This window comes from Lethenteron reissneri, unplaced genomic scaffold (assembly GCF_015708825.2).
Source record: "Lethenteron reissneri isolate LAM-NWPU_2019-01 unplaced genomic scaffold, ASM1570882v1 scaffold_1638, whole genome shotgun sequence".
Lineage (NCBI taxonomy): Eukaryota > Metazoa > Chordata > Hyperoartia > Petromyzontiformes > Petromyzontidae > Lethenteron > Lethenteron reissneri.
Window position 1 is genome coordinate 2,219,352 of NW_026891375.1, and position 25,771 is coordinate 2,245,122.

Consider the following 25,771-nt stretch of genomic DNA (forward strand, 5'->3'; position numbering starts at 1 on the left):
CTATGGGCAATGTTAGTCTGTGGGCAATGTTAGTCTATGGTGCAGTGTTAGTCTATGGGCAATGTTAGTCTATGGGCAGTGTTAGTCTATGGGCAATGTTAGTCTATGGGCAATGTTAGTCTGTGGGCAATGTAGTCTATGGTGCAGTGTTAGTCTATGGGCAATGTTAGTCTGTGGGCAATGTTAGTCTGTGGGCAATGTTAGTCTGTGGGCAATGTTAGTCTATGGGCAATGTTAGTCTATGGGCAGTGTTAGTTTGTGGGCAGTGTTAGTCTATGGGCAGTGTTAGTCTAGGGGCAATGTTAGTCTATGGGCAATGTTAGTCTATGGGCAGTGTTAGTCTAGGGGCAATGTTAGTCTATGGGCAATGTTAGTCTATGGGCAATGTTAGTCTATGGGCAATGTTAGTCTATGGGCAGTGTTATCTATGGGCAGTGTCTAGGGCAATGTTAGTCTATGGCAATGTTAGTCTATGGGCAGTGTTAGTCTATGGGTAATGTTAGTCTATGGGCAATGTTAGTCTATGGGCAATGTTAGTCTATGGGCTAGTGTTAGTCTATGGGCCAGTGTTAGTCTATGGGCAAGTGTTAGTCTATGGGCAATGTTAGTCTATGTTAGTCTATGGGCAATGTTAGTCTATGGGTAATGTTAGTCTATGGGCAATGTTAGTATATGGGCAATGTTAGTCTATGGGCAATGTTCGTATATGGGCAGTGTTAGTCTATGGGCAATGTTAGTCTATGGGCAATGTTAGTCTATGGGCAGTGTTAGTCTATGGGCAGTGTTAGTCTATGGGTAATGTTAGTCTATGGGTAATGTTAGTCTATGGGCAATGCTAGTCTATGGGCAATGTTAGTCTATGGGCAATGTTAGTCTGTGGGTAATGTTGTCAATGGGTAATGTTAGTCTATGGGTAATGTTAGTCTATGGGTAGTGTTAGTCTATGGGTAATGTTAGTCTATGGGCAGTGTTAGCCTATGGGCAATGTTAGTCTATGGGTAATGTTAGTCTATGGGCAATGTTAGTCTATGGGTAATGTTAGTCTATGGGCAGTGTTAGCCTATGGGCAATGTTAGTCTATGGGCAATGTTAGTCTATGGGCAATGTTAGTCTATGGGCAGTGTTAGTCTATGGGCAATGATAGTAGTACAGTGCCACCCTGTGTAGTGCATTGTAGTGCAGTGTAGTGCAGCTCTGTGTAGTGTAGCTCTGTGTAGTGCAGTGTCACTGTGTAGTGCAGTGTAGTGTAGTGCAGTGCCACCCTGTGTAGTGCAGTGTAGTGTAGCTCTGTGTAGTGCAGTGTCACTGTGTAGTGCAGTGTAGTGCAGTGTAGTGCAGTGTCACTCTGTGTAGTGCAGTGTAGTGCAGTACCACCCTGTGTAGTGCAGTGTAGTGCAGTGTCACCCTGTGTAGTGCAGTGCCACCCTGTGTAGTGCAGTGTAGTGCAGTGTCACCCTGTGTAGTGCAGTGCCACCCTGTGTAGTGCAGTGTAGTGCAGTGTAGTGCAGTGTCACCCTGTGTAGTGCAGTAGCACCCTGTGTAGTGCAGTGTAGTGCAGTGTCACCCTGTGTAGTGCAGTACCACCCTGTGTAGTGCAGTGTAGTGCAGTGTAGTGCAGTACCACCCTGTGTAGTGCAGCTCTGTGTAGTGCAGCTCTGTGTAGTGCAGTGTCACTGTGTAGTGCAGTGTAGTGCAGTGCAGTGCCACCCTGTGTAGTGCAGTGTCACTGTGCAGTGTAGTGCAGTGTAGTGCAGTACCAGGAGGGTGGGAGCGGGTTGGTAGTGGTGGTAGTGCTGGGGGGGGGGTGAGGGGCAAATCACCGCCCTCCATCTTAACGCGGAGGGGTTTCTGTGTTTCCCCTCCCCCCATCGTCACCGCCGCATCACCGCCTCAAACTCCCCCGCCACCCACCCCACTACTCCGCGACGTCTCCGCGTCTCGGTTCGCGTCCGGGTGTTGGTGGTGGTGGTTGCAACGTGAGGTGGTGGTGGTTGTTGTTGGTTGTGGTGGTTGTGGTTGTTGTGGTGGTGGTTGTGGAGAGAGGAGGAGGAATAGAGGCGAGAGATGAGGGATCAGCAGCCATTATAACGCGACGACTGCCTTAGCATCTCAGCGCTCACCGCACTATTTTAATTATCGAGACTTGGGCTTTAAAAAAAAAAATTTTGCGTTTAACATCATCGTCTTATTCGCGGTGACCCTCGTCCACCCACCCACACACCAATTTTACTTTAACAAATAACAAACAAATAAACGAAGACCATCATTTAAAGATAGCCGATTTGTATACGTTACGATAGGGGGGGTAGAGGTAGCTTCAGAACCACGTGGGTTTGGTGGTGGTGGTGGTTGTTGTGGTTGTTGTTGCTAGCTGCTAACACGTTGGGGATACAAAGACGGACGGGCAGAGCCTCTGTGGCTTACAGAGAGACACAGAGAGATGAGTGGCTGTTAAAGATCATTTTGCTGTTCGTGAAGGAACAGAGGCATCATTAGGCCACTCGATTCTATCTCGTTTTTGTTGTGATCATCACTTTGGCGGGAGCCTCGCAATTGTAGCAAGTCAAGGTGGTGGTGGGTGGGGGGGGGGTTGATGGATCAGTAGAAGACGGGAGGGAGAGAGGTTTGTGTGTGTGGTCTGTGAGGGCTGCGCGCTGCGAAACTTCTTTTGCACCGCACGTTGCCCTGCAGCTTGACAGGGAGCGGTGGGTGGTGAGGTGGAGGTGAGGTGGAGGTGAGGTGGTGAGGTGAGGTGGAGGAATCATTGGGGGTGAGTGAAGCGAGTGAGTTTGTGGTGGTGGTGGGTGAGTCTGTAGTGAGTGAGTGAGTTAAGTGGTAGTGGTGAGTGAGTTTGAGGTGGTGAGTGGTGAGTTTGTAGTGGTGAGTTAAGTGGTAGTGGTGAGTGAGTTTGAGGTGGTGAGTGAGTCTGTAGTGGTGAGTGAGTTTGAGGTGGTGAGTGGTGAGTTTGTAGTGGTGAGTTAAGTGGTAGTGGTGAGTGAGTTTGAGGTGGTGAGTGAGTCTGTAGTGGTGAGTGAGTTTGAGGTGGTGAGTGGTGAGTTTGTAGTGGTGAGTTAAGTGGTAGTGGTGAGTGAGTTTGAGGTGGTGAGTGAGTCTGTAGTGGTGAGTGAGTTTGAGGTGGTGAGTGGTGAGTTTGTAGTGGTGAGTTAAGTGGTAGTGGTGAGTGAGTTTGAGGTGGTGAGTGAGTCTGTAGTGGTGAGTGAGTTTGAGGTGGTGAGTGGTGAGTTTGTAGTGGTGAGTTAAGTGGTAGTGGTGAGTGAGTTTGAGGTGGTGAGTGAGTCTGTAGTGGTGAGTGAGTTTGAGGTGGTGAGTGAGTGAGTCTGTAGTGGTGAGTTAAGTGGTAGTGGTGAGTGAGTTTGAGGTGGTGAGTGAGTGAGTCTGTAGTGGTGAGTGAGTTTGAGGTGGTGAGTGAGTGAGTTTGTAGTGGTGAGTTAAGTGGTAGTGGTGAGTGAGTTTGAGGTGGTGAGTGAGTCTGTAGTGGTGAGTGAGTTTGAGGTGGTGAGTGGTGAGTTTGTAGTGGTGAGTTAAGTGGTAGTGGTGAGTGAGTTTGAGGTGGTGAGTGAGTCTGTAGTGGTGAGTGAGTTTGAGGTGGTGAGTGGTGAGTTTGTAGTGGTGAGTTAAGTGGTAGTGGTGAGTGAGTTTGAGGTGGTGAGTGAGTCTGTAGTGGTGAGTGAGTTTGAGGTGGTGAGTGAGTGAGTCTGTAGTGGTGAGTTAAGTGGTAGTGGTGAGTGAGTTTGAGGTGGTGAGTGAGTGAGTCTGTAGTGGTGAGTGAGTTTGAGGTGGTGAGTGAGTGAGTCTGTAGTGGTGAGTGAGAGTGAGGCTGTAGTGGTGAGTGAGTTAACTGGTAGTGGTGAGTTTGAGGTGGTGAGTGAGTGAGGTTGTAGTGGTGAGGGAAGTTCTTTTGGTGAGGGAAGTTGTAGTGGTGAGTGAGGCTGTAGTGGTGGTGGAGGTTGTAGTGGTGAGTGAGTGAGTAGTGGTGAGTGAGTGAGGTTGTAGTGGTGGAGGCTGTAGTGGTGGTGAGTAGTGAGTGTGAGGCTGTAGTGGTGGTGAGTGAGTGAGGCTGTAGTAGTGGTGGTGGGTGAGTGGCTGAGTGAGGCTGTAGCTGTAGTAGTGGTGAGTGGCTGAGTGAGGCTGTAGCTGTAGTAGTGGTGAGTGGCTGAGTGAGGCTGTAGCTGTAGTAGTGGTGGGTGAGTGAGTGAGGCTGTAGTAGTGGTGAGTGGGTGAGTGAGTGAGGCTGTAGTAGTAGTGGTGAGTGAGGCTGTAGTAGTAGTAGTGGTGGGTGGGTGAGTGAGTGAGGCTGTAGTAGTGGTGAGTGGGTGAGTGAGTGAGGCTGTAGTAGTAGTGGTGAGTGAGGCTGTAGTAGTAGTAGTGGTGGGTGAGTGAGTGAGTGAGGCTGTAGTAGTGGTGGTGAGTGTGTGAGTGAGGCTGTAGTAGTAGTAGTGGTGGTGGGTGAGTGAGGCTGTAGTGGTGAGTGAGGCTGTAGTAGTAGTGGTGGTAGTGGAGGTTGTAGTAGTGGTGGTGGTGGGTGGGTGAGTGAGGCTGTAGTAGTGGTGGTAGTGAGTGAGTGAGGCTGTAGTAGTGGTGGTGGTGAGTGTGAGGCTGTAGTAGTAGCTGTAGTGAGGCTGTAGTGGTGGTGGTGTTGGTGTTGGAGGCTGTCACAGCCGCGGGATGGGCCGCTCACGAAGCCGCAGCTCCTCACGCACTCGCAGCCGCCACGGCCGAGGGAAGCGTTCATCACGACGTAGATCTCGCTCGAAAGACCGAGGAGGTGGAGGAGGAGGTGGTGGTGGAGGTGGTGGTAGTAGTGGTAGCAAACGAGGTGGAGCAGAAGGTGGAGGAGGAGGTGGTGGTGGTAGCAGCAGTAGCGGTGTACGAACTAGTGGTGGTGGTGATGGAAGAAGTGGTGGTGGTGGTGGTAGTAGCAGTAGCAGACGAACTAAAACAAAAAGTCGCAGCAGGGATAGAGATCGAGAGAGGGACAGGGAGAGAGACAGGGACAAGGAGAGAGACAGAGATGGTGGTGGAGGTGGTGGTGGAGGCGGTGGTGGAGGCGGTGGTGGAGGTGGCAAGGCCCCAACAGAGAGACGGAGCGCTGAGAGAGTTGACCAATTCGGACGCAATGTAACGAAACGAAGCTTTCAAGACGACCGCGCCAAGCGAGAGGAGGAGGAGAGGCAAGCTGAACTCGAGAAACAGCGGAGGATGTGAGTTTGTTTGTGGTTATTGTTGTTTTTTTTTATTACTACCCCCCCCCCCCTACACCGTGACCGCCTCGGCTTGCCTGAGCGCGTCCGGCGGGGCCGCGCGCGCGGTTTTCCCGCGGCGGATTCAGGCGAGGGGCGGGCGGCCCGTGAGGTAGGCCGCGGCCTAGTGCGGCCGTGAACAGCGTTGTTGTGCGTGTTGTGTCTGTTGTTGTGTGTAAGTTGTAGTGTGTTGTGTGTCTGTTGTTGTGTGTATGTTGTAGTGTATCTGTGTGCGTGTTGTGTATTGTGTCTGTTGTTGTGTGTAAGTTGTAGTGTGTGTATGTTGTTGTGTGTGTGTGTAAGTAGTGTGTGTGTGTTGTTGTGTGTCTGTGTGTCTGTGTTGTGTGTAAGTAGTGTGTGTATGTTGTTGTGTGTATGTTGTAGTGTGTGTATGTTGTTGTGTGTGTGTGTAAGTAGTGTGTGTGTGTTGTTGTGTGTCTGTGTGTCTGTGTTGTGTGTAAGTAGTGTGTGTATGTTGTTGTGTGTATGTTGTAGTGTGTGTATGTTGTTGTGTGTGTGTGTGTAAGTAGTGTGTGTCTGTGTTGTGTGTAAGTTGTAGTGTGTCTGTGTTGTGCGTGTTGTGTATTGTGTCTGTGTTGTGCGTGTTGTGTCTGTGTTGTGTGTAAGTTGTAGTGTGTCTGTTGTGTAAGTTGTAGTGTGTGTGTGTAAGTAGTGTGTGTGTGTGTCTGTGTTGTGTGTAAGTAGTGTGTGTGTCTGTGTTGTGTGTAAGTTGTAGTGTGTCTGTGTTGTGTGTAAGTTGTAGTGTGTCTGTGTTGTGTGTAAGTTGTAGTGTGTCTGTGTTGTGTGTAAGTTGTAGTGTGTGTTGTGTGTAAGTTGTGTGTGTCTGTGTTGTGTGTAAGTCGTAGTGTGTGTGTCTGTGTTGTGTGTAAGTTGTAGTGTGTCTGTGTTGTGTGTAAGTTGTAGTGTGTCTGTGTTGTGTGTAAGTTGTAGTGTGTGTTGTGTGTAAGTTGTGTGTGTCTGTGTTGTGTGTAAGTTGTAGTGTGTGTGTCTGTGTTGTGTGTAAGTTGTAGTGTGTGTTGTGTGTAAGTTGTGTGTGTCTGTGTTGTGTCTGTTGTTGTGTGTATGTCGTAGTGTGTGTGTCTGTGTTGTGTCTGTGTTGTGTGTAAGTCGTAGTGTGTGTGTCTGTGTTGTGTGTAAGTCGTAGTGTGTGTGTCTGTGTTGTGTGTAAGTCGTAGTGTGTGTGTCTGTGTTGTGTGTATGTCGTAGTGTGTGTGTCTGTGTTGTGTCTGTGTTGTGTGTATGTCGTAGTGTGTGTGTCTGTGTTGTGTGTAAGTTGTAGTGTGTGTTGTGTGTAAGTTGTGTGTGTCTGTGTTGTGTCTGTTGTTGTGTGTATGTCGTAGTGTGTCTGTGTTGTGTGTAAGTAGTTTGTGTCTAAGTAGTGTGTGTGTATGTAAGTAGTGTGTTGTGTGTAAGTAGTGTGTGTGTTGTGTGCAAGTTGTAGTGTGTGTCTGTGTTGTGTGTGTGTGTGTAAGTTGTAGTGTCTGTGTTGTGTGTACGTTGTAGTGTCTGTGTTGTGTGTAAGTAGTGTGTGTCTAAGTAGTGTGTGTGTGTGTTGTGTGTGTGTGTAAGTAGTGTGTTGTGTGTAAGTAGTGTGTGTGTGTTGTGTGTAAGTTGCAGTGTGTGTCTGTGTTGTGTGTAAGTCGTAGTGTGTCTGTGTTGTGTGTAAGTTGTGTATTGTGTCTGTGTTGTGTGTAAGTTGTAGTGTGTGTGTTGTGTAAGTTGTGTATTGTGTCTGTGTTGTGTGTAAGTTGTAGTGTGTCTGTGTTGTGCGTGTTGTGTATTGTGTCTGTTGTTGTGTGTAAGTTGTAGTGTGTGTGTCTGTGTTGTGCGTGCTGTGTATTGTGTGTCTGTGTTGTGTGCAAGTTGTAGTGTGTGTGTGTCTGTTGTGTGTAAGTTACGGTGTGTGTGTCTGTTGTGTGTAAGTCGTAGTGTGTGTCTGTGTTGTGTGTAAGTAGTGTGTGTGTGTATCTGTGTTGTGTGTAAGTAGTGTGTGTCTAAGTAGTGTGTGTGTTGTGTGTAAGGAGTGTGTCTGTGTTGTGTGTAAGTAGTGTGTGTGTGTCTGTGTTGTGTGCAAGTCCCAGTGTGTGTGTCTGTGTTGTGTGTAAGTCGCAGTGTGTGTCTGTTGTTGTGTGTAAGTCGTGGTGTGTCTGTGTTGTGTGCAAGTCCCAGTGTGTGTCTGTCTTGTGTCTAAGTAGTGTGTGTCTGTCTTGTGTCTAAGTAGTGTGTGTCTGTGTTGTGTGTAAGTCGTAGTGTGTGTGTGTGTTGTGTGTAAGTAGTGTGTGTGTCTGTGTTGTGTGTAAGTCGTAGTGTGTCTGTGTTGTGTGTAAGTCGTAGTGTGTCTGTGTTGTGTGTAAGTAGTGTGTGTAAGTAGTGTGTGTGTCTGTGTTGTGTGTAAGTAGTGTGTCTGTGTTGTGTGTAAGTAGTGTGTGTGTCTGTTGTGTGTATATGTCGCAGTGTGTCTGTGTTGTGTGTATGTAGTGTGTGTCTGTTGTTGTGTATAAGTCGTAGTGTGTCTGTGTTGTATCTGTTGTTGTGTGTAAGTCGTAGTGTTGTCTGTGTAAGTCGTAGTGTCTGTGTTGTGTGTAAGTAGTGTGTGTCTGTGTTGTGTGTGTCTAAGTAGTGTGTGTCTGTGTTGTGTGTGTCTAAGTAGTGTGTGTCTGTGTTGTGTGTAAGTCGTAGTGTTGTCTGTTGTTGTGTGTAAGTCGCGGTGTGTGTCTGTGTTGTATCTGTGTTGTGTGTAAGTCGTAGTGTGTCTGTGTTGTGTGTAAGTAGTGTGTCTGTTTTGTGTAAGTAGTGTGTGTCTAAGTAGTGTGTGTCTGTGTTGTGTGTAAGTCGTAGTGTGTGTGTGTCTGTGTTGTGTGCAAGTCCCAGTGTGTGTCTGTCTTGTGTCTAAGTAGGGTGTGTCTGTGTTGTGTGTAAGTCGTAGTGTGTGTGTCTGTGTTGTGTGTAAGTAGTGTGTGTCTGTGTTGTGTGTAAGTAGTGTGTGTCTGTGTTGTGTGTATGTAGTGTGTGTCTGTGTTGTGTGTAAGTCGCAGTGTGTCTGTGTTGTGTTTAAGTAGTGTGTGTGTCTGTGTTGTGTGTATGTCGTAGTGTGTGTGTGTGTTGTGTGTAAGTAGTGTGTGTCTAAGTAGTGTGTGTCTGTGTTGTGTGTAAGTTGTAGTGTGTGTGTCTGTGTTGTGTGTAAGTCGTAGTGTCTGTGTTGTGTGTAAGTAGTGTGTGTGTCTGTGTTGTGTGTAAGTCGTAGTGGTGTGTCTGTGTTGTGTGTAAGGAGTGTGTGTCTAAGTAGTGTGTAAGTTGTAGTGTGTGTCTGTGTTGTGTGTAAGTAGTGTGTGTCTGTGTTGTGTGTAAGTAGTGTGTGTCTGTTGTGTGTAAGTCGTAGTGTGTGTATGTGTTGTGTGTAAGTAGTGTTTCTGTTGTGTGTAAGTCGTAGTGTGTGTGTCTGTGTTGTGTGTATGTAGTGTGTGTCTGTGTTGTGTGTAAGTCGCAGTGTGTCTGTGTTGTGTGTAACTAGTGTGTGTGTTGTGTCTGTGTTGTGTGTAAGTAGTGTGTGTGTGTCTGTGTTGTGTGCAAGTCCCAGTGTGTGTCTGTCTTGTGTCTAAGTAGGGTGTGTCTGTGTTGTGTGTAAGTCGTAGTGTGTGTGTCTGTGTTGTGTGTAAGTAGTGTGTGTCTGTGTTGTGTGTAAGTAGTGTGTGTCTGTGTTGTGTGTATGTAGTGTGTGTCTGTGTTGTGTGTAAGTCGCAGTGTGTCTGTGTTGTGTTTAAGTAGTGTGTGTGTCTGTGTTGTGTGTATGTCGTAGTGTGTGTGTGTGTTGTGTGTAAGTAGTGTGTGTCTAAGTAGTGTGTGTCTGTGTTGTGTGTAAGTTGTAGTGTGTGTGTCTGTGTTGTGTGTAAGTCGTAGTGTCTGTGTTGTGTGTAAGTAGTGTGTGTGTCTGTGTTGTGTGTAAGTCGTAGTGGTGTGTCTGTGTTGTGTGTAAGGAGTGTGTGTCTAAGTAGTGTGTAAGTTGTAGTGTGTGTCTGTGTTGTGTGTAAGTAGTGTGTGTCTGTGTTGTGTGTAAGTAGTGTGTGTCTGTGTTGTGTGTAAGTCGTAGTGTGTGTATGTGTTGTGTGTAAGTAGTGTGTGTCTGTGTTGTGTGTAAGTCGTAGTGTGTGTCTGTGTTGTGTGTAAGGAGTGTGTGTCTAAGTAGTGTGTGTGTGTGTTGTGTGTAAGTAGTGTTTCTGTTGTGTGTAAGTCGTAGTGTGTGTGTCTGTGTTGTGTGTATGTAGTGTGTGTCTGTGTTGTGTGTAAGTCGCAGTGTGTCTGTGTTGTGTGTAACTAGTGTGTGTGTTGTGTCTGTGTTGTGTGTAAGTAGTGTGTGTCTGTGTTGTGTGTAAGTCGCAGTGTGTTGTGTGTAAGTAGTAGTGTGTTGTATCTGTGTTGTGTGTAAGTCGTAGTGTGTCTGTGTTGTGTGTAAGTAGTGTGTGTGTCTGTGTTGTGTGTAAGTCGCAGTGTTGTGTCTTTGTTGTGTGTAAGTAGTGTGTCTGTGTTGTGTGTAAGTCGCAGTGTGTCTGTGTTGTGTGTAAGTAGTGTGTCTGTGTTGTGTGTAAGTCGCAGTGTGTCTTTGTTCTGTGTAAGTAGTGTGTGTGTCTGTGTTGTGTGTAAGTCGCAGTGTGTCTGTGTTGTGTGTAAGTAGTGTGTCTGTGTTGTGTGTAAGTCGCAGTGTGTCTGTGTTGTGTGTAAGTCGTGTGTCTGTGTTGTGTAAGTCGTGTGTGTGTGTTGTGTGTAAGTCGTAGTGTGTGTCTGTGTTGTGTGTAAGTCGAAGTGTGTGTGTGTGTTGTGTGTAAGTCGTAGTGTGTGCCTGTGTTGTGTCTATGGTGTGGATGTGTGTCTGTTGTATTATCTGTTGTGTCTATGGTGTGGTTGTGTGTCTGTGTTGTAGTGTCTGTGGTGAATATTGTGTCTATGTTGTAGTGCATGTTGTGTGCTGTATACTTTGATGTTGACTAACTCGCCTGGTGAACAGGAGGTCGTGGGTTCGATCCCAACCCCGTGACGCCTGCTGCTGTAGATTTGGAGTCTGCGTGTCTCTCTCATCATCATCACGGTGGCTAGGAGATGTCAACTACCTCGGCTGGTGTACAGGAGGCCGTGGGTTCGATCCCGACCCTGACGACGCCTGCTGCTGCTGTATATTTGTAGTTTGTTAAAAACGTGGGAACACCAGGGCATCCTTCCAATCCCACTGAATCTGTCCTGGAGCCCAAACAGTTGTCACGGTGTCAGGATTAAGGACCTCCCTGTGGGGCTGATTTTTTCTGACATTGCGATTGCGAAGTGAAGCTTCAGTTCAATATTCACGGTGTTATAGATTTTAAACATGTGATGGAGCATTTCCACATGATACCATCACAATATGAACTGCTTCTCTCTATTCTAATGCAAGGATGAGAACCAGAGGTCGCAAACGGGTTTTGATTCCTTACCCGTACCCAGCCGCACCAGGGTCGCAAACGGGTACCCTACCCGTACCCGGCCGTACTCGTACCCTACCCGTACCCGGCCGGGTACGGGTAGGGTACGGGTACCCGATTGCGACCTCTGGGATGAAGCCATGTTGCAGGCGCGGGTGGGTTGATTCTAGGAACTTGAATTGTGGGAAGAGACAAGACGTTGGGAAATGAGTGACAAACGGTGACTCACCAGTGACTCACGGCCTACCCGTACCCGTACCCGGCCGCACCAGGGTCGCAAACGGGTACCCGTACCCGGCTGGGTACGGGTAGCTGGGTATCGGGTAGGGTACGGGTATCGGGTACCAGGTTGCGACCTCTGATGAGAACTTAAAATAAATGAATTGCTTCCAACGTATTCATTAAAATGTTTTAATTGAACTCGAACAATCAAACATAGAACAATTGTGAAGCTAAATAGAGTTGTGATAAATTTCGATTTAAATTTCGACTTAAAGCTTTCGTGACTGCAGGGATTCATTTTCTTGGTTCTTTCGGTAAAGTCACGTAGAAGGGAAATAATAAAATAATAAAAATAAAACATAATAAAATAACAATATTAACATAATAAAATAATACAAATAAAACATAATAAAATAAAAATATTAAAATAAAAGAATAAAAATAAAACAATAAAATAAAATAAATTCTCACGACGTTTCGGCCACAACACAAGCAGCCGTCCTAATAATAAAAAATAATAATAAAATAATAATAAAAGAAAATTAACAATTCCAATAAGAAAGCAATAGGACTTTTCAAATCGCAAAGAATCGCAGCCTTTTGCTATTTGCAAATCGCACTGTTTCAAATTGCGATTAATCGATTTTGAAATCGATCAATCGTTCAGCCCTCCCGCTCTGCACACAGATGCCACCCCTCCCTCGGCTGTTCGCTTGCGAGATCATCGCCTCTCTCCTGCCCTCGGAGATCCCCGCATCGCCCTTCCACAACTTCCCCGAACAGATGGCTGCTTCAGCCGGCGCGTGTGTGTGTGTCTTATGTGTGAGTGTCTGTCTGTGTGTCTGTGTGCGTGTCTGTGTGAGTGTCTGTGTGAGTGTCTGTGTTTCTGTCTGCGTGCGTGTCTGTGCGTGTCTGGGTGAGTGTCTGTGTGCGTGTCTGCGTGCGTGTTTGCGTATCTGCGTGCGTGTCTGCGTATCTATGTGCGTGTCTGTGTGTATGTGTGCGTGTCTGTGTCTCTGTCTGCGTACTTGTCTGTGTGTGTCTGTGTCTCTGCGTGCGTGTCTGTGTGTGTCTGTGTCTCTGCATGCGTGTCTGTGTATCTGCGTGCGTGTCTGCGTATCTATGTGCGTGTCTGTGTCCCTGTCTGTGTGCGTGTCTGCGTGCGTATCTGCGTGTCTGCGTGCATGTCTGCTTGCATGTCTGTGTGCTTGTCTCCATGTCTGTTTCTGTGTGCGTGCTTGTGCGTGTCTCTGAATGTCTCTGCGTGTCTGCGTCTGTGCGTTTGTGTGCGTGTTTGCATCTTTGCGTGCGTGTCTGTTTGTGTCTGCTAGTGTGTGTCTGCTAGTGCGTGTCTGTGGAGCCGAGGGGATTTTGCCCCCCCCCTTCCCCCCAAGACCTCAGAAATGCTGAGCAAACCTGTAACGTGAGGTCACCGTTGTTTATCTTCAGGATGCTAACAGGTGAGACGCTGCAGGCTACTCGCTTATAGGGGGGACCGCCGCGGTGGCTAGGAGATGTTGACTACCTCGCCTGGTACGCAGGAGGTCGTGAATTCAATCCCGACCCTGACGACGCCTGCTGCTGCTGTATATTTGGAGTCTGCGTGTCTCTCTCTCTCATCATCATAATCACGGTGGCTAGGAGATGTTAACTACCTCGCCTGGTACGCAGGAGGTCGTGAATTCAATCCCGACCCTGACGACGCCTGCTGCTGTATATTTGGAGTCTGCGTGTCTCTCTCTCTCATCATCATAATCACGGTGGCTATCGTCGTCATCATCGCGTGGAAGTTTCTATCAGTTGGTCAAATACTCCGAGGGCGTCACGTCGATTCTCAAGGCGTAGGGGAGAAAACCTGAGGACTCTGGAGAAAAATCCTCGCGACCACGGGGAGAGAGAGACGCAGCCTCCATATATACAGCAGCAGGCATCGTCAGGGTCAGGATCGAACCCACAACCTCCTGCATACCAGGCGAGGTAGCCAACATCTCCTAGCCACCGTGATGATGATGATGATGAGAGAGAGAGACACGCAAACTTCAAATATACAGCAGCAGGCGTCGTCAGGGTCGGGATTGAACCCACGACCTCCTGCGTACCAGGCGAGGTAGTCAACATCTCCTAGTCACCGTGATGATGATGAGAGAGACACAGACCTCCTGTAGACCAGGCGAGGTAGTCAACATCTCCTAGCCACCATGATGATGATGATGATGAGAGAGACACAGACCTCCTGTAGACCAGGCGAGGTAGTCAACATCTCCTAGCCACCATGATGATGATGATGATGAGAGAGACACAGACCTCCTGTAGACCAGGCGAGGTAGTCAACATCTCCTAGCCACCGTGACGACGATGATGATGACAGAGAGCAAGACGCGCAGACTCCACGCAGCAGCAGCAGCAGGCGTCGTCAGGGTCGGGATCGAACCCACGACCTCCTGCACTCCAGTCGAGGTAGTCAACATCTCCTAGCCACCGTGATGATGATGAGAGAGACACAGACCTCCTGTAGACCAGGCGAGGCAGTCAACATCTCCTAGCCACCGTGACGACGACGATGACGTTGAGAGACACCGCAGACTCCACGAACGCAGCAGCAGCAGCAGCAGCAGCCGGCGTCGTCGTCGGGATCGTCGCCCCGCTCGCTAAACCTCCGTCCCACCCCTCCCCCTCGCCGCCCTCGCCAGCCGCCAGCAGGAGATGGAGGAGCGTCTGGTGGCGGAGGAGACGGCGCGTCGCGTCGAGGAGCTGGTGGCACGTCGCGTGGAGGAGGAGTTGGAGCGGCGGCGGGAGGAGATTGAGCAGGAGGTGCTGCGCCGGGTGCACGACGCCAAGCGCGTCATGGAGCGCCAGATGCTGGACGAGCTGGAGAGGCAGCGGCAGCAAGAGGTGGCGGCGCAGAGAGCCAGAGAGGTGAGAGACGCAGAGAGACATGCAGAGACACACAGACACACACAGAGACACAGACACACACAGACACACACAGACACACACAGACACACACAGAGACACAGACTTGGTACACAGATGCTGGACGAGCTGGAGAGGCAGCGGCAGCAAGAGGTGGCGGCGCAGAGAGCCAGAGAGGTGAGAGACGCAGACACAGACAGAGACACAGAGAGACACAGAGAGACATGGAGAGACACACAGAGACACGCAGAGACACACAGAGACACGCAGAGACACACAGAGAGACACAGAGACATGCAGAGACACACACAGAGACACACAGAGAGGTGAGAGATGCAGACACACAGACAGAGAGACACAGACACACAGAGAGCCAGAGAGGTGAGAGGCGCGGAGAGACACAGACAGAGAGACACACAGACACACAGAGAACCAGAGAGGTGAGAGGCGCGGAGAGACGCACGGAGATGCAGAGAGACGCAGAGAGACACACAGAGACACGGAGACACAGAGAGACAGACACACAGAGAGCCAGAGAGGTGAGCGGCACGGAGAGACGTAGAGAGACGCAGAGACACTCGGAGACACACAGAGAGCCAGAGACACACATAGAGACACAGACGCACACAGAGACACACAGAGACACAGAGACACAGACTTGGTACACACAGACTTGGTACACAGATGCTGGACGAGTTGGAGAGGCAGCGGCAGCAAGAGGTGGCGGCGCAGAGAGCCAGAGAGGTGAGAGGCGCAGACACACAGAGAGACATGGAGACACAGAGACACGCAGAGTCACACAGAGAGACACAGAGACACACAGAGAGCCAGAGAGGTGAGAGACGCAGACACACAGACAGAGACACAGACACACAGAGAGCCAGAGAGGTGAGAGACACATACACACAGACAGAGACATGCAGAGAGACGCAGAGACACACGGAGACACACTGAGACACAGAGAGACAGACACACAGAGAGCCAGAGATGTGAGAGACGCAGACAGAGAGACACGCAGAGAGACACGCAGAGAGACACGCAGAGAGATACGCAGAGAGACACGCAGAGACACGAGAGAGCCACAGAGAGCCAGAGAGGTGAGAGGCGCGGAGAGACGCACGGAGACACAGACAGAGAGCCAGAGAGGTGAGAGAAGCAGAGAGACACACAGACACACAGAGAGACACGCAGAGACACACAGAGAGACGCGGAGAGACACACAGAGAGACAGACACACAGAGAGCCAGAGAGGTGAGAGGTGCAGACACACAGACAGAGACACAGAGACATGCAGAGACGCGGAGAGACGCAGACACACAGAGACAGCCACACAGAGACATGCGGAGAGACACGCAGAGACATGCAGAGACACACAGAGAGCCAGAGAGGTGAGAAACGCAGAGAGACACGCAGAGACACACAGAGACACACAGAGAGACAGACACACAGAGAGCCAGAGAGGTGAGAGACGCGGAGAGACGCAGAGAGAGACACGCAGACACACACAGAGACACACACAGAGCCAGAGAGGTGAGAGACGCAGACACACAGAGACATGCAGAGACATGCGGAGACACACAGAGACACACAGAGACACACAGAGACACACAGAGACACAGACACACACAGACACACACAGACACACACAGACACGCAGAGACACACAGAGACACACAGAGACACACAGAGACACAGACACACACAGACACACACAGACACACACAGAGACACAGACACACACAGAAACACAGACACACAGAGAGCCAGAGAGGTGAGAGACGCAGAGACGCACAGAGACCCAGATACATGCAGAGACACACAGAGACACACAGACTCTCTACACAGACCCACAGACTCTGTACACAGAGACCCACAGACTCTGTGCACAGAGACCCACAGACTCTGTACACAGAGACCCACAGACTCTGTACACAGAGACCCACAGACTCTGTACACAGAGACCCACAGACTCTGTACACAGAGACCCACAGACTCTGTACACAGAGACCCACAGACTCTGTGCACAGAGGCCCACAGACTCTGTACACAGAGACCCACAGACTCTGTACACAGAGACACACAGACTCTGTACACAGAGACACACGGACTCTGTGCACAGAGACCTACAGACTCTGTACACAGAGACCCACAGACTCTGTACACAGAGACACACAGACTCTGTACACAGAGACCCACAAACTCTGTACACAGAGACACACAGACTCTGTACACAGAGACACACAGACTCTGTACACAGAGACCCACAGACTCTGTACACAGAGACACACAGACTCTGTACACAGAGACATACAGACTCTGTACACAGAGACACACAGACTCTGTACACAGAGACATACAGACTCTGTACACAGAGACATACAGACTCTGTACACAGACACACACAGACTCTGTACACAGAGACACACAGACTCTGTACACAGATACCCATAGACTCACACAGAGACACACAGACTCTGTACACAGAGACACACAGACTCTGTACACAGAGACCCACAAACTCTGTACACAGAGACCCACAGACTCTGTACACAGAGACCCACAGACTCTGTACACAGAGACCCACAGACTCTGTGCACAGAGGCCCACAGACTCTGTGCACAGAGGCCCACAGATTCTGTACACAGAGACCCACAGACTCTGTACACAGAGACCCACAGACTCACACAGAGACCCACAGACTCTGTACACAGAGACCCACAGACTCTGTACACAGAGACACACAGACTCTGTACACAGAGACACACAGACTCACACACAGAGACACACATACTCTGTACACAGAGACCTACAGACTCTGTGCACAGAGACCCGTAGACTGTACACAGAGACCCACAGACTCTGTGCACAGAGACCCACAGACTCTGTACACAGAGACCCACAGACTCTGTACACAGAGACACACGGACTCTGTACACAGAGACCTACAGACTCTGTACACAGAGACCCACAGACTCTGTGCACAGAGACCCACAGACTCTGTACACAGAGACCCACAGACTCTGTACACAGAGACCCACAGACTCTGTACACAGAGACCCACAGACTCTGTACACAGAGACCCACAAACTCTGTACACAGAGACACACAGACTCTGTACACAGAGACACACAGACTCTGTACACAGAGACACACGGACTCTGTACACAGAGACACACGGACTCTGTACACAGAGACACACAGACTCTGTACACAGAGACACACAAACTCTGTACACAGAGACACACAGACTCTGTACACAGAGACACACGGACTCTGTACACAGAGACACACAGACTCTGTACACAGAGACACACAAACTCTGTACACAGAGACATACAGACTCTGTACACAGAGACACACAGACTCTGTACACAGATTAACACGTAGGCTTTCGCGACCAATGTTATTCATAATCAACGTTTTTGGGTTTAGATCACGTTATTTATAAATGTGTCGTAACCCTCCACCACCCGACACGGCCAATCATTAAAAATGTGTCACGTTGACAAAGACAAATAGTTCACTGCTTTAGCCCACCGGTGTGTTGAAGCCACAACATTTACAATTTGAGTACGACGTTTCGCTGGTAATTGCAACCAGCATCATCGGGCAATTCGCCAGAATGGTGAGGCTCTGCTGTGTCTCCCGTTCTTATATAGAGCAGCAGCAGGGTGACGTCATCTGTACACAGAGACATACAGACTCTGTACACAGAGACACACAGACTCTGTACACAGATACCCATAGACTCACACAGAGACACACAGACTCTGTACACAGAGGCCCACAGACTCTGTGCACAGAGACCCACAGACTCTGTGCACAGAGACCCATAGACTCACACAGAGACACACAGACTCACACACAGTGACCCGTAGACTATGTACACAGAGACACACAGACTCTGTACACAGAGACACACAGACTCTGTACACACAGACTCTGTACACAGAGACACACAGACTCTGTACACAGAGACACACAGACTCTGGACACAGAGACCCACAGACTCTGTACACAGAGACACACAGACTCTGTACACAGAGACACACAGACTATGTACACAGAGACACACAGACTCTTTACACAGAGACCCACATACTCTGTACACAGAGACCCATAGACTCTGTACACAGAGACACACAGACTCTGGACACAGAGACCCACAGACTCTGTACACAGAGACCCACAGACTCACACACAGAGACACACAGACTCTGTACCCAGAGACACACAGACTCTGTACACAGAGACACACAGACTCTGTACACAGAGACACACAGACTCTGTACACAGAGACACACAGACTCTGACACAGATACACACAGACCCTGTACATAGACACACAGACTCACACAGAGACACACAGACTCTGTACATAGACACACAGACTGTACACAGAGACACACAAACTATACACAGAGACACACAGACTCTGACACAGACACACAGACTCTGTACATAGACACACAGACTCACACACAGAGACACACAGACTCTGTACACAGAGACACACAGACTCTGTACACAGACACACAGACTCTGACACAGATACACACAGACCCTGTACATAGACACACAGACTCACACAGAGACACACAGACTCTGTACATAGACACACAGACTGTACACAGAGACACACAAACTATACACAGAGACACACAGACTCTGACACAGACACACAGACTCTGTACATAGACACACAGACTCACACACAGAGACACACAGACTCTGTACACAGAGACACACAGACTCTGTACACACAGACTCTGTACACAGAGACACACAGACTCTGTACACAGAGACACACAGACTCTGTACACAGAGACACACAGACTCACACAGAGACCCACAGACTCTGTACACAGAGACACACAGACTCACACACAGAGACACACAGACTCTGTACCCAGAGACACACAGACTCTGTACACAGAGACACAGACTCTGACACAGATACACACAGACCCTGTACATAGACACACAGACTCACACAGAGACACACAGACTCTGTACATAGACACACAGACTGTACACAGAGACACACAAACTATACACAGAGACACACAGACTCTGACACAGACACACAGACTCTGTACATAGACACACAGACTCACACACAGAGACACACAGACTCTGTACACAGAGACACACAGACTCTGACACAGACACACAGACTCTGTACATAGACACACAGACTCACACACAGAGACACACAGACTCTGTACACAGAGACACACAGACTCTGACACAGACACACAGACTCTGTACATAGACACACAGACTCACACACAGAGACACACAGACTCTGACACAGACACACAGACTCTGTACATAGACACACAGACTCACACACAGAGACACACAGACTCTGTACACAGAGACACACAGACTCTGACACAGACACACAGACTCTGTACATAGACACACAGACTCACACACAGACTCTGTACACAGAGACACACAGACTCTGACACAGACACACAGACTCTGTACATAGACACACAGACTCACACACAGAGACACACAGACTCTGACACAGACACACAGACTCTGTACATAGACACACAGACTCACACACAGAGACACACAGACTCTGACACAGACACACAGACTCTGTACATAGACACACAGACTCACACACAGAGACACACAGACTCTGTACACAGAGACACACAGACTCTGACACAGACACACAGACTCTGTACATAGACACACAGACTCACACACAGAGACACACAGACTCTGTACACAGAGACACACAGACTCTGACACAGACACACAGACTCTGTACATAGACACACAGACTCACACACAGAGACACACAGACTCTGACACAGACACACAGACTCTGTACATAGACACACAGACTCACACACAGAGACACACAGACTCTGTACACAGAGACACACAGACTCTGACACAGACACACAGACTCTGTACATAGACACACAGACTCACACACAGAGACACACAGACTCTGTACACAGAGACACACAGACTCTGACACAGACACACAGACTCTGTACATAGACACACAGACTCACACACAGAGACACACAGACTCTGACACAGACACACAGACTCTGTACATAGACACACAGACTCACACACAGAGACACACAGACTCTGTACACAGAGACACACAGACTCTGACACAGACACACAGACTCTGTACATAGACACACAGACTCACACACAGAGACACACAGACTCTGTACACAGAGACACACAGACTCTGACACAGACACACAGACTCTGTACATAGACACACAGACTCACACACAGAGACACACAGATTCTGTACACAGAGACACACAGACTATGTAGACACAGACTCACAGAGAGACACAGACACACAGAGATACAGAGAGGTGAGACATGGAGAGACGCACGGGGAGATGCATAGACACACAGAGACATGTTGTTTGCTGTTTGTAATGGTGGTGATGGCGATGATGATGGCGATGGTGATGATGGCGATGATGGTGACGATGATGGCGATGATGGTGATGATGGCGTTGATTGCGATAGTGATGATGATGATGGTGACGATGGTGATGATGGTGGTGATGACGATGATGATGATGACGATGATAATGACGATGGTGACGATGGTGGTGATGACGATGATGACGATGATGATGACGATGGTGACGATGGTGACGATGGTGATGATGATGGTGGTGATGGTGGTGATGGTGGTGATGGTGGTGATGGCGTTGATGGCGATAGTGATGATGACGATGGTGACGATGGCGATGATGGCGATGATGATGGCGATGGTGACGATGGTGATGATGGTGGTGATGGCGATGATGGCGATGGTGATGATGATGGTGGTGATGGTGGTGATGGCGTTGATGGCGATAGTGATGATGGCGATGATGGTGATGACGATGACAATGGCGTTGACGGCGGTGACGACGATGGCGTTGATGTAGGAAGAGGAGCGCAAGAAGCGTGAGGAGCTGGAGAGAATCCTCGAGGAAAACAATCGCAAGATTGCGGACGCCCAGGCCAAGCTGGTACGTCACCCCGCAGTACAGTACAACCACCGCCCTGCGGAACACCGCTACACCAGCTACGCGTTTGAGGCTGAGTCGACCTAGGGGGGGGAGGCACCATGACCGGTTCAGATAATCGTCACTGGTGGTGCCATGAGCGGGAATCGAACTCGGGTCTCTGGCTGGTTTGTAGCGCAGCGTAGCGCTACTACACACACTCACACACAACAACAACAACCGCCATTCGCCACTAAGTGGCGGTGACGTCACCACGACGCTTGTGCCAGGCCAAGTGCACCTTGAGGCTATCACGTGAAGTGTCGAACGCCCGCTGGCAGGAGGTCACGGGGCAGACCCAGCAGGTGCCACGGGTCGACTGACTGAGATGACCGAGATGACTGGCTGATGCACCACCTGTGCCCCCTACTGTGCCAACTTGCTGTGCTTTAGCCACCCACTCACACACACACTCACACACACACTCACACACACACTCACACACACACTCACACACACACTCACACACACACACTCACACACACACTCACACACCCATTCACACAACAACAACAACAACAACAACCGCCATTCGCCACTAAGTGGCGGTGACGTCACCACGATGCTTGTGCCAGGCCAAGTGCACCTTGAGGCCACGTGAAGTGTCGAACGCCCGCTGGCAGAAGGTCACGGGGCAGACCCACACCCACACCACACCACCCCACACCACCCCACACCACCCCACACTACACCACCCCACCCACACCACCCCATCACACCCACACTACACCACCCCACACCACCCCACACCACCCCACACCACCCCACACTACACCACCCCACCCACACCACCCCATCACACCCACACTACACCACCCCACACCACCCCACACCACCCCACACCCACCACACCACTCCCACACTACACCACCCCACACACACCACCCCACACTACACCACCCCCACACACACCACCCCACACACTACACCACACCCACCACACCACCCCACTACACCACCCCACACCACCCCACTACACCACCCCACCCCACACCACCCCACACCACCCCCGTGTGTGTCGCAGTGCCTGGCCTCCGTAGCGGCGGGGGTAGTAGGGGGGGGGGGTAGTAGGGGGGGGGTAGTAGGGGGGGGGGGCAGCGGGGGGGGGCAGCGGGGGGGGGTAGAAGGGGGGGGCCGTGTCCAGCTGCTGCCCCTTGCCGCTAACGCCGCTTGCCCCGACACTCCACTAGCAGTCGCTACGTGGGTGGTGGTGGTGGTGGTGGTGGTGGTGATGGGCGTGGTGGTGGTGATGGCGGTGGTGGTGGTGCTGGTGGTGGTGCTGGTGCTGGTGGGCGCGGTGGTGGTGGTGGTGTTGTTGGTGGTGGGCGCGGTGGTGGTGGGTGTGGTGGTGGTGGTGGTGGTAATGGGCTGGTGGTGGTGGTGGTGGTTGGCGTGGTGGTGGTGGTGGTAGTGTTTGGCGTGGTGTTGGTGGTGTTGGTGGACGCGGTGGTGCTGGTGTTGGTGGTGTTGCTGGTTGGCGCGGTGGTGCTGGTGGTGGTGGGCGTGGTGGTGGTGGTGGTGCTGGTGCTGGTGGTGGTGGGCGCGGTGGTGCTGGTGGTGTTGGTGTTGATGGGCGCGGCACCTCTGTGCGTCTTGAGCGAAGGCGGAGGAGCAGCTGCGCATCGTGGAGGAGCAGCGCAAGATCCACGAGGAGCGCGTCAAGCTGGAGAAGGAGAAGGAGCGGCAGAAGAAGGAGGAGCAGAAGCTGATCCTGGGCAAGGGGAACACGCGACCACGGCTCTCCTTCAGCCTCAAGACGCCCTGAGGGAGAGAGGGGACGGGGGGGTGTACGCGCGCGCGGGGAGAGAGACACGGAGACACGCGGAAAGACACACACAGAGACACGCGGAGAGACACACACGGAGAGAGACACGCGGGGAGACACACAGAGTGACACGGAGAGAGGAACACACGGAGATACGCGGAGACACGCGGAGAGACACAGAGAGAGGGAGACACACGGAGAGAGAGACACGCTGAGAGACACACAGAGACACACAGAGACACACAGAGAGAGACACAGAGAGAGAGAGACACGGAGAGAGAGACACGGAGAGAGAGAGAGACATACAGAGACACACAGAGGAGCAGAAGCTGATCCTGGGCAAGGGGAACACGCGACCACGGCTCTCCTTCAGCCTCAAGACGCCCTGAGGGAGGGAGGGGACGGGGGGGGGGCACGCACGCGCGCGGGGAGAGAGACACGCGGGGAGATGCGGAGAGACACAGAGAGATACAGAGACACACAGAGAGACACAGAGACACGCGGGGAGACACAGAGAGACACGGAGAGAGGAACACACGGAGATACGCGGAGACACGCGGAGAGACACAGAGAGAGAGAGACACACAGAGAGAGAGACACGCAGAGAAACACAGAGAGACACACAGAGAGAGGAACACACGGAGACACGCGGAGAGACACACACAGAGAGACACGGAGACACACACGGAGAGAGAGAGACACGCAGGGAGACACGGAGAGACACGCGGGGAGACACACAGAGAGGGAGACACAGAGACACACAGAGAGAGGAACACATGGAGACACGCGGAGACACACGGAGAGACACAGAGAGACACACAGAGGAGCAGAAGCTGATCCTGGGCAAGGGGAACACGCGACCACGGCTCTCCTTCAGCCTCAAGACGCCCTGAGGGAGGGGACGGGGGGGCACGCGCACGGGGAGAGAGACACGGAGACACGCGGAGAGACACACACGGAGAGAGAGAGACACGCGGGGAGACGCAGAGAGACACAGAGAGACACAGAGAGAGAGAGAGGAACATACAGAGACACACAGAGACAGAGAGAGGAACACACAGAGACACACAGAGACACACAGAGACAGAGAGAGGAACACACAGAGACACACAGAGACACAGAGAGAGGAACACACGGAGACACGCGGAGAGACACACGGAGAGACACAGAGACACTGAGATACGAGGAGAGACACACAGAGAGAGACACACAGAGACACGCGGAGAGAGAGACACACAGAGAGACACGTGAAGACACACGGAGAGACACACAGAGAGAGAGACGCGGAGAGAGACACACGGAGAGAGAGAGAGAGACACGCGGAGAGAGGCACAGAGAGACACGTGGAGAGAGACACGCAGAGAAAGACACGCAGAGAGAGAGACACGGAGACACGCGGAGAGACACATGGAGGGAGACACGGAGACACGCGGAGAGACACAGAGTGAGAGACACGCAGAGACACGCAGAGAGGGAGATACGGAGAGACACACGGAGCGAGAGACACGCGGAGAGAGAGACACACGCAGAGACACGCAGAGGGACACACGGAGAGACACAGAGTGAGAGACACGCAGAGAGGGAGATACGGAGAGACACACGGAGCGAGAAACACGCGGAGAGACACACGCAGAGACACGCAGAGGGACACACGGAGAGACACACGCAGGGATACATACGGAGATACGTTCAGACACACCTGTGTCCACCTACGGCCCCGTACCAGGCTAGGTTCACCCCGGCCTCCCATCCTCTCTGTGTCCCCATGTTGCTGTTAATGGAACCCGGTTCCAGACACTCCTTTGTCTCTTTCCTACAAGAGCTCCCATTCTTCTTCCGTGTCAAACTCACCACCACCAACATCATCATAAACAACATCATCATCACCATCATCATCACCACCATCACCACCACCATAACCACTACCACCACCATCATCACCACAATCACCACCACCATCATAACCACCATCACCACCATTATAACCACCACCACAACCACTACCATCACCACCACCATCACCACTACCATCACCACCACCATATTTATAGCCACCACCATTACCACCACCATCAACACCATCATCACTACCACCACCACAGCCACCACCATCACCACCACCAACACCATCATCACTACCACCACCATCATCACCACCATCACTACCACCATCACTACCACCACCATCATCACCACCAACACCACAGCCACCATCATCACCACCATTATAACCACCACCACAACCACTACCATCACCACCACCATCACCACTACCATCACCACCACCATATTTATAGCCACCACCATTACCACCACCATCAACACCATCATCACTACCACCACCACAGCCACCACCATCACCACCACCAACACCATCATCACTACCACCACCATCATCACCACCATCACTACCACCATCACTACCACCACCATCATCACCACCAACACCACAGCCACCATCATCACCAACACCATCATCACCACCAACACCACAGCCACCATCATCACTACCACCACCACAGCCACCATCACCACCACCATCACCACCATCACGCCCGGCGCGTAGGGTGAGTTACTTGTGGGTCAATCGATTATGGGTGCTGAGGGGAGGGTGGGCGAGGGGGGCAGGGGGGGAATTTTGTGACGGTGGTCCGGGAGGAGAACCCAGTGGAGTGCGGTGAAATTCGGCGTTTGCCGCGTGAATCTGGTGCCTCGAGGGGAGGCGCACGTACACATGAACAAACGTACACATGAACAAACGTACACACGAACACACGTGGACACATGAACACACGTGGACACACGAACACACGTGGACACACGTGGACACACATGAACACACATGAACACGTGGACACACATGAACACACATGAACACATATGAACACGTGGACACACATGAACACGTACACATGAACACACGTGGACACACATGAACACACGTGGACACACGTGGACACATGAACACACGTGGACACATGAACACACGTACACATGAACACACGTGGACACATGAACACACGTACACATGAACACACGTACACATGAACACACGTACACATGAACACGTACACATGA

General features: G+C 50.9%; 1 protein-coding gene across 2 annotated transcripts; it reads left to right on the forward strand.

Annotated features, from left to right (window-relative positions):
• Positions 1-1,885: 1,885 nt before the first annotated feature.
• On the forward strand, positions 1,886-23,306 carry ARGLU1 (arginine and glutamate rich 1). Of its 2 annotated transcripts, XM_061581863.1 has the most exons (5): positions 1,886-3,663; positions 3,798-5,222; positions 13,642-13,867; positions 20,809-20,892; positions 22,532-23,306. In XM_061581863.1, the coding sequence occupies exons 2-5, from the start codon at positions 4,687-4,689 to the stop codon at positions 22,691-22,693; spliced, it is 1,008 nt and encodes a 335-aa protein (XP_061437847.1). In that variant the 5' UTR covers positions 1,886-3,663; positions 3,798-4,686; the 3' UTR covers positions 22,694-23,306. The 2 variants fall into 2 exon arrangements, with proteins under 2 accessions (XP_061437847.1, XP_061437846.1); XM_061581862.1 differs by having other exon boundaries at positions 1,886-5,222.
• Positions 23,307-25,771: the final 2,465 nt, after the last annotated feature.